The 9,461-nt window shown below is 42.5% G+C and overlaps 1 protein-coding gene across 1 annotated transcript; it reads right to left on the minus strand.

The window, feature by feature from the left end:
- Positions 1-3,972: 3,972 nt before the first annotated feature.
- GHSR (growth hormone secretagogue receptor) lies at positions 3,973-7,249 on the minus strand. Its single transcript, XM_068547417.1, has 2 exons — positions 6,454-7,249; positions 3,973-4,277 (listed from the first exon to the last, which is right to left on the minus strand). The coding sequence occupies exons 1-2, from the start codon at positions 7,247-7,249 to the stop codon at positions 3,973-3,975; spliced, it is 1,101 nt and encodes a 366-aa protein (XP_068403518.1).
- Positions 7,250-9,461: the final 2,212 nt, after the last annotated feature.

The raw sequence follows: 9,461 nt of genomic DNA on the forward strand, positions 1-9,461 counted from the left end.
GAGCCAGAGAAATGTTTAGATTTGAGATGTTTAAATCACAGAAAGTCTTTCAAACTATTCTTCCCAAACACTTTCTCTGGGGCTGGGAGGCAGAATAGCTCTTCTGGAAAGAATATCTGTAAACATTTTGGTAGAATTTTTTGAGTGTTTACATGAGGCATGCTTTTTGCGGGCCTTAATGGTTTGCCAGTTCTGAGGGTAGTCGGTAGTCCTTTGAGGTTATGTGTCACGGCATAAATTATTAATTGGAATTCCAGCAAATATCCAGGCAATTGGGAGGGGCATAGGCATGGCAGCTTTTTTTTTTTTTTTTTTTTTAAGGATGATCCTCATCCAAACCTTCCCCATCACCTCCTTCAAACAGATTATTGTCAAGAATTAACATGACTGAATTCATTTAACGTGAATGAATAAGTGACATGAACTTAGAGCAGTTCGCGTTTGCCACCAGCACATTGCTTTCTGTTGGTTTTGACATGGAGTTTATTCTCTGGATAAACAATATTTGTGTTATCAATTCATCAAATTAACATTGGTCACTAATCATCTAGTTAAGTTCCAATCGTATATATCCTGGATAGTGTTGTAATTTAAATTGTAAAGAAATCATAGGAGGATCATTAGATAATGAATCATGAATGACAGTGTCTTCATCTTTTAATGGCATTATTTACACTAACTACAGTGCTTCTGAAAGCAGAATGCTTTATTCTATTCACTTAGACACTGTGACAAGAAATTTTGATATATGTATACATGTATGTCACATTTTAAAGATGTACACACTTTTTTAAAAGATGGGAGTATTTTCAGGCACCAGTCTTGCAAAAAGTCTCACAGTTTTTTAAAAAATCTTGAATTCAAGTACATCAGTAAATGAAAAACAGCAAAATAAATTATAGCTAAAATTGTCAACGTTGAACTAGCAATTGTAAATTGTAATGATTTCAGGTTCTTAATAAAAGCATTAGAGTGAAAAAGCTGGAAATTCAAGTCAAATCCCATCACAACAACCTTCATTGCAATAAAAAGTTGATTATAAAGAAATGGGTTCCAAGGTCTGTCCAGACATTAGAAGTGTTTCTCATTCTCATTGCCACAAAACTTACAGTTTTAAATAATTCACTGCCATGGATGTTTTCCTAAAAGCAATTATTCGAAAGTTCTTTCTCATACAACAGTCACTTCCTATAATGAAAATAATCCAACCCTTGATTTTGTGACACCGTGTGAGGTGTGGTGATAGAAACCTCACTTCCAGATAACCAGAAAAATGGAAACACAGATTATAACTGAAACCAATTTCTTTACTTTTCTTACATTGATGAAGAATGCACTGGCAGACATATTAGCTACATCTACAAATTTGACTGGTTTGTGTAAGAACAGTCCATTTTGAATGTATTTTGGGTCAAATACACAACAATACAGGGAGATGCACAGCACAGTGTCAACTGGAGATGTTTACTTCATAATTTAAAGATATTAGTACTATGACGTATACATATACTACAGTGCATATACTATGACATAACATGCAAGTGGTCATGAACTCATTAAGGATAAAATCCTGGGCTTATGAATCTCTAGAGCTTAGAACACAACAGGCACATACTAAATGTGAAGTGATAGACTTTTAGGAGTATTTTTCCTCATACAAGTTCCTCTTTTCCCTGAGCTTTATACAATTTATGGAGCAAGATGAAACGAAGGAGTTACAAACAATAAAAAGGCAATCGTATAAGAGTGCAGTCAAAGATCCCTTTCTCTAAACCTATTCTCTGAGATCCAGTGAAGGACAATGGTGGTCCGTGCTATGGAAACTATTCCCTTTGAGTGAGTTATGCTGAGACCGTGGACATGAACCCACAAGAAATTGGTGGGTGGGGGCATTAAATAATTCAAAGTTAGATTTGTTTTTCTCCAAGTCAATCAACTATGTGACGGAAGTCAAGCCTTTTTTTGCTTGTTTCCTCTCAAATAGGATGTATTTGAGGACAAAAACTCTAAGGTTTCAGGAAATTAAATTACGTCTTTGAGATTTACTGGGGCCTATTTAGGACAATAAGGCTGAATGACCTAATTAGTATTCAATGGGCTTAAATGAATCAGTATTTTTAAAGAAATATTTATGCACTCCCAAGAATTAACTGAATAATCAGTTTGCTGAAGTTCTGCATTTAGACTAAATTGATACTACAGTTTTAGTGTCAGGAAGGATTTTAGAAGTATTTCTCTGGAGAAATTGTTCTAATTATGATTATGTTTTCATTTTTTAAAAATGAATAGTCAATCAATTATTTCTGCATAATAATCTTTACTTTTGGCAGGGGAAAATCAATCATGGCAATAATCTCCCTAATTAGTTCAATCGGTTCCATAGGTGGACCAATAATTTCATGAAGGAATTGCTTATATGACTTATTATTACAAGGGAGTACAAAAAAATCATTTTTGATTATATTTAGTATGTGAAGAGTTGACTATAAAGGAGTAATGTGAATATAAATGAAAGTTTTAGATTTATAACCAAAATGTACAATATTTAGTTGAAGGTGTCTAATCATTCATAATTATGATTACGAGGCAGACTGGAAATCCAAGTAAACATATCTATCAGATAAGCAGTGGGATGTAAATAGCATGACTAATTTGGAGATGGGACATGGCATAGGCATTTTGAAAAAATGGCTGTAAGATTTTTTAAAGTTTTGAATGTCAACAAACAGTAGCATTGAAGGGATTCTGAATTTTTCACCATTTGAAAAATTACTATGTTCACTAAGTTTCTGTAAACTTTCCAGGGTAAGTTATAAATTATTTCTTTATTTGCAAATCAAAGACTTATGAGTGGCTTAAGTATTTTTGATAAGCCAAATAAGTAATTTGTGATTTTCTATAATTTTTATAGCCTCATTTCCTGAATATTAACACATGTAATCCAACCTAATTAAAAATGCATACATATTATAGTTCATATCCATTTTCTTCCAAGCAGAAATTATAGGGCATTTAGGTGTAATTTTTAGAATTTATCACTCTAACACTCTGCTATGCTAATGTCACTATAAAAAGATTTCAGGGAATGAGTATTTATTTTTAAATATTTTTTTAAGATTAACAATAATTTTACGTATACTCTAGAGCTGCATTGTCCAATATGGTAACCACTAGCTACAGTTGGCTATTGAACACTTGAAATGCGACCAGTACAACTTGAAGAAGTGAATTTTTAATTTCAATTAATTTTAAAGTTAAGAACTCACAGTTGTTTTATTTATTAGAAAGCTTTTAAGTGTGTTTGGACAGCTTAGGTTACTGAATCTACTTTTTTCTTCTGCAAAATTTATGAAATCGCAATAAATCAAGTATTACTGATGAACGCTCAATGTCCAAATTAAGATGAGCTGAAAATCTGAGACAAACCAGATTTCAAAGACTTTGTATAAAAAAAGAATGTAAAATTCTCATTAATAATTTTTATATTAATTACTTAAGTACCTTGTACTATATTTCTCCTGGACAGCACTGATCTGGTGCTCTATGAAAATTGCTCGTTTTTGAAAGTCATGTTTTAAATTTTTTATTTTAATGTCATTCTTTTAATCAAAAAAATTTTATCATTATGAAAAAGAAATCAGAGTTAGAATTTGTCTAGTAAGAAGTGACCTAATTGCCCTCTCTACACCACCTCCCTTCTCTGAATTGCAGAGCCCTTGCTAGCACCAACAGCAGAATGCAAAAATCATAGGCAGTGAATATGCAGAAATCGTGTATGAGAGCACTGATGAGTGTGCAATCAAATCAAACTGCTCACACATTACAAATTCTGTCTTTTCTTTCCCCCCAATTGTTTCCAGACCTATGTGTCCCTAATTCCAAAATTAACCTTCAACTTCCTCCCAAGTTCTGCTGTGCTATGGCTTCCGGTTTAGAATAATAAGCAATGACTTTGCTGAGCAATGTGCTTGGTCATGTATTAATACTAGATTCTGTCCAGGCCCTAGAACTTTCATCCTTCAGAGTGGAGAGCTTCCTCTGGGAGAAGGGTTCAAATCCCAGAAGTCTGAACACTGCCACCCGGTACTTCTTGGACATGATGTTGTACAGAATGGGGTTGATGGCGGCGCTGAGGTAGAAGAGGACGAAGGAGACGAGGTTGCAGTATTGGCTGATCTGAGCAATCTCCAAGGAGCCAGGCTCGAAGGATTTGGAAAATAAATATCGCCCTACATGGAAGGGCAGCCAGCAGAGGATGAAAGCAAAAACCACTACAGCTGAAAGGACAATGAGAAAGAGAATGTCAAGAAATATAGCAAAGTTCAAGAAATATAGCAAATCACAATCAATTTTGAAGGCATGGTTTTGTTTTGATTATGTGTGGTATGACCACTGACTTCAGAGAAATATCATTTTCTGCTCTTTCCTGTATTTTAACCAAGATTGAGTCTGTCTGGATCAACAATTCAACCATTTTTACTGAGCTTCCCAGTCATTTCTAATTAACAACCATTTGAGTGATTTTGTGCTTGAGTTGACATATTGACTCAAGTAACTAGACAATCTAGTCACAATAGTCCACAATTTTATATGTGTTAGATCAAACCTATATGAGACAATGTAGTTTTACTCAACCATAGTTATGTATCAGAGTTTCCTGGGGCACAGATTCCTTGGATATAATACAGACTCACTAAATTAAAATCTCTAGGAAGGAGACCAGGACACCTGTTCTCTTTTTTCTTTTTAAAGTTTTACAGAAGACTGAATATGCAGTCAGGATTGAGAATCACTGAGATGAATGAGCTTCTCCACCTAAAATAGACATAAGTAAGGTAGAAAAGGCCATAAAACCAACTAACATTAATTACCATCCATCCAGGCCTTAATTTTGCCCATGTAAGGTTGCTTTCTTCAAGACCTCTGCATTTTTAGATTAAGTTTTTAAAATTCAGAAATCAGAGGAAAAATAACAGAAAATAATATTTTAGTACTTGTACCACATTAGTGATTCCCTTCCAACTGTCAAGGCAAAAGAGAGTCACCAGTGAGGATAATAAACAGCTTAAAAATAAAATTAGAGGAAATTATTAAACGTATTCTCAAAACTAATTTGCATAGTAGCAACTGACTGCCCCAGCAGCAACACGAATATTAGAGTACCCTGGGGGGCACTAGCAGGTTTACAATCTATTAGTCATATTGTGAGAATCACTGGTCTAAAAAATTTAAAAAACTTGACATTCTTTAAATAAACTCTATCACTTTAATATACAGGATTTCAAGAATTGTAAAATTACAAATCAAAGTCATCCTAGAATAACTTCTAAGAAGTACTATATATGCAAATAAGTACAAACTGTTGACTACAATGTCCAAATAATAAAATGTGCAGATTCTGGTTTTGAAAAAAAGCAAGGAGAATTAATATTTTGCTTGGATGTGAACACACTTTGTATTACTTCACTTGTACCAAACACATATACTTAAAGAAGTTGAATTTATGCAATAACGATTCAGCATACTCCAGTGTGACACTGCACCCAGATGTTCTCTGAAGGACCATTTGGGGAGGGATAGTAAGTTCTGTCAGCTCCCACAAATGCTCCTTTTCTCATTTTGGAAGCCTGCCTATCCTAGCTTATCTAGCCTATCCTACTTGGAGAGAAAAGTAATCATGAAAACAGAGACCCCAGCACTGATTTGTCACTGACTTCCTTACAAAGCCGTATAAACAGCATCAGGGTAAACAGAATTGATGCAATTATCTGGGAAAAAAAATGCAAGTCAGAAAGCAAATCACAATGTTGAAAGAAAAATGAATCTTCTCTGATAGAATTATCCACGATGATCACATCTTTGGTTACATTTACCAATGAATACTTTCTAGAATCAATGCCTGCTCTTTTTCACCCTTAACACCTGCTTTTCTTAATGCAGCTTAGATATCTACAAATTGAGGCAGGAAGCTTAACATCACCCTTAACACATTTTAACACCACAATATACTCTTTAATGAAAGATCTCGTTCTGAAGCAAAGTTCCTGGGCCAATATAAAACACATTTTAGAGAAATACAAAGGTGGGACATTTTTCCATGAAAGAGAGAAAGGTGAGATCCGGAGAAAGAGACACAAAGAGATAGAAAGAGACCAAAGAGATAGTCAAGGGGCGGGAGGAGGGAGGGAGAAAGGAAGGGAGAGAGCAAAACGTAGATATATAGAGAGGTAGAGCAAAAATGTAAAACCAGAAACAAAAATAGAGAGACAAGACAGTGAAACTAGAGACCAAAGACAGAGCTCAAGACGGATAAAGGAGAGAATAATTGAGAAACTTACAGGGAAACAGAGACCTAGAGAAACTGGGGAGAAAGGCAGACTCAGGAAGAAGGGGGAAGGCAGGGGAAGAGGAGGGGACCCGGGAGAGAGAGCACGAGGGCGCACCGAGACCCACCCAGCATCTTCACGGTTTGTTTGTGGTTCTGGTCCCTGAGCGAGGCGCCCACCGCTGCCTCGCCGCGTCTCCTCCTCCACAGCTTCCTGCCGATGAGGCTGTAGAGCACAGTAAGGCAGAAAACAGGGAGGAAGAAGAAGACGCTGGACACCCACACCATGACGGTGAGCAGTCCCGAGCGCACCGCGAACTCCGTGGCGCGGCACTCGTTGGTGTCCCGAGGGTCGGTGCCGTTCTCATGCTCCACCCCGACCAGCACGAAGATGGGCCCGGCGCTGCAGAAGGCCACGGCCCAGATGACCAGGATGACCAGCTTCACCCGGCCCTTGGTGACCACCACCTTGGCCCGCAGCGGGAAGCAGATGGCGAAGTAGCGTTCGACGCTCAGCGCGGTGATGGTGAGCACCGTGGCGTAGGTGCAGCTCTCGCTGACGAACTGGAAGAGTTTGCAGAGCAGGTCACCCAAGTTCCAGGGCCGGTAATGCCAGAGGCGGACGAGGTCGAGGGGCATGCAGAGGAAGATGAGTAGGTCGGAGAAGGCCATGCTGGACAGGTAGAGGTTGGTGGTGGTACGCAGCTCGCGGAAGCGCGACACCACCAGCATGGTGAGCAGGTTGCCCGCGATGCCCACCACGAAGAGCGCCACGCAGGTGGCTGTGACGCCCGCCAGCAGCGGCGCGGGGAAGAGCGGCAGCAGCTCGTCGACCAGCGAGTCGTTGTCAGGGGCAGCGTCCCAGCCCAGGTCCGGCAGCGTGAGGTTGGGCCCCGGCTCCTCGCTCGGCGTCGCGTTCCACATGCTGCCGGCCCTGCTTAACTGGCTTTGGGATGCGGCTGCACCGAGAGGCTGGATCAGGCGCCGGTCCCGGAGAAGCTCTCCTTAGGCGCAAGAGAGTGCGAGGGAAGAGCAGGCGCGGGCTCTCAGGGAGGATGCTTGGAGAGGAAAGAGAGGGGAGAGGCAGCGGCCGAGGGAAAAGGTGAGACTGAGAGCCTGGGCGGGGAGGAGGGGAAGCGAGGGAGGCGGGAAGACACACACACACACACACACACACACACACACACACACACACACACACACACACACTGGTGGAGAGATGGACCGAGTTGACCCACCGCTCTTTCTGGCACCTCCCCTTTCCCCCGTCCTCTCCCCCAAAGTCCTTCTCTCCCAGCCCAGCCTTTGGCCGGCCTCCACACAAGTACCTGTCACCGGGGCAGCCCCGCCAGCCCTGCCTCGCCTTTGCGTTCTGTCTCCAGATGCATCTCGCACTTCCCAAAGCGTCCCGGCGCGTGGGCACAGAGGAGACCCGGCACTGCGAAGCTGGAGCGCGAGGAGCCTCTCCCTAGCCTTGGGTGCTGCCTGGCTAGGGTGGCCCAGAAGGGCAGATCACACCCGGGGATGGGGCCGGGCACGGTGGGGAGAACACCTTCAGTTCCCGGGACCTGAGTTCTTCCTCAACAAGGGCTAGAGTTGGCTACGGACCTGGTGGGGAGAAGTGAGCGTGCACAGCCGGGCTTGAAAAAGGGAGGTAGGGAGTGTTCCGACCTGAAAGGAGACCAGTGCGCCCCTGGGAAGAGCCTCACGCAGTCCTAGAACCTATCGCCGTGTTAGCGAGGAGAAGCAGGTTCAGAGAGGTGTGGCCACTTGTCCAAGGTCACACAGCGAGTTGGGGGCTCAAGAGCTAGACTTGGCTATCCCACCCGGTGGACTACTGAGAGCGAAGGGGCAAGATGTGTGAATAAATCGTGTTCGGATTTCCAGCCCTTTGTACAGTTCCCCAGCTCGGCGGTGATATGGGGATATGCTGTGTAGGAGATTACTTTTGCCTGCTGCAAACCTCCTCGGGGGAAGAGGAAGGGCTAAGGGGCGTGTTAGCACGGCGGGGCGTGGGGGCGGGGTAGCTGTCAAAGGGGGAGCAGCAGAGGCTGTAAGGCTGGCACGTCGAGGGCGCACAGTAAACATTTTCTGAGGCATGGACGAGAGAGATCAGCCTTTGGGTAGCTGTGTTCACTTGGGCAAGTCATCAACCTTTTTGTTTTAAATTTCGTGGATGTTGTGATGACCCCTGGGAAGGGATGCCAAATGCTGGGGACAGAGTTGGAGCTCCAGAAATAAATACAGGCGGCGTGGCTGTTAATTGGGGTTGCTATTGAGAGGCTATTGAGGGAATGGGTCGGAGGCTGCCCCTACGCTCGCGAGGTGACTCTCCTGGACACGGCCTGTGCGTCCCCTGCCCGGAGCCAGGAATCGACAACCGAAGGCGCGAGACTCGCGGTTACCCGCTAACTCACTCGCCAACCCGCCGGGCCTCTTCCCGCGGGCCACCCTGGGGGCAGCCCGGGAGCGCGTTCAGCACCGCGGCCAGCGACCGGCCCTTTCTACCTCGCCCCACAGCTCTCCCTAGCTGAGGCTGCACGCCCGCACCTTTTTCAGTTCGTGCCTCAGCACCACGGTCCCGCTCCACGAGGGAGCCGGGGAGATTCCTCCCAAACACAGACCCGTATTAAGCGGCTGCGCTGACCGCACCTATTCACGCTCACTTACCCGTGGCCTAAATTCACTGTGTATGAGAGAGGGCTTTCCTGAAGTATTTTAGTGCGTTTGCACATGCCTTTGCCAGACGGTTTATGTCACCTCTGCCAACTAAATTGTTAATGCTTAGAAGTCCACAAAAACTTAAGGATGAATATATGCACACGTGCATGAAATATTCCACACAGAGTGGGAGACTGAATGAGGAAGTTTAATACAGGCAACTTACTGGAAAACACGCTACAGAGGTTACCAGGGCTGTGTGACAGAAAGTGTACCAAAAATCTGTTTCAACTACTTTAAAAAAAAAGATTACAACTAAGTCAAGCCACCAGTCGCTAACAAGTTTTTTTTTAAATCAATTATTTGACTTTAACACTTCCCACCCTACATTATCAATAGATTTATGTGTGCAGACAAGTCTCTAGGGGGAGAAAACAGACTGGGATAAATAAAAATACCGTAGGAAGCTATTGTT

Source organism: Eschrichtius robustus, chromosome 6 (genome assembly GCF_028021215.1).
Source record: "Eschrichtius robustus isolate mEscRob2 chromosome 6, mEscRob2.pri, whole genome shotgun sequence".
Taxonomy (NCBI): Eukaryota; Metazoa; Chordata; class Mammalia; order Artiodactyla; family Eschrichtiidae; genus Eschrichtius; species Eschrichtius robustus.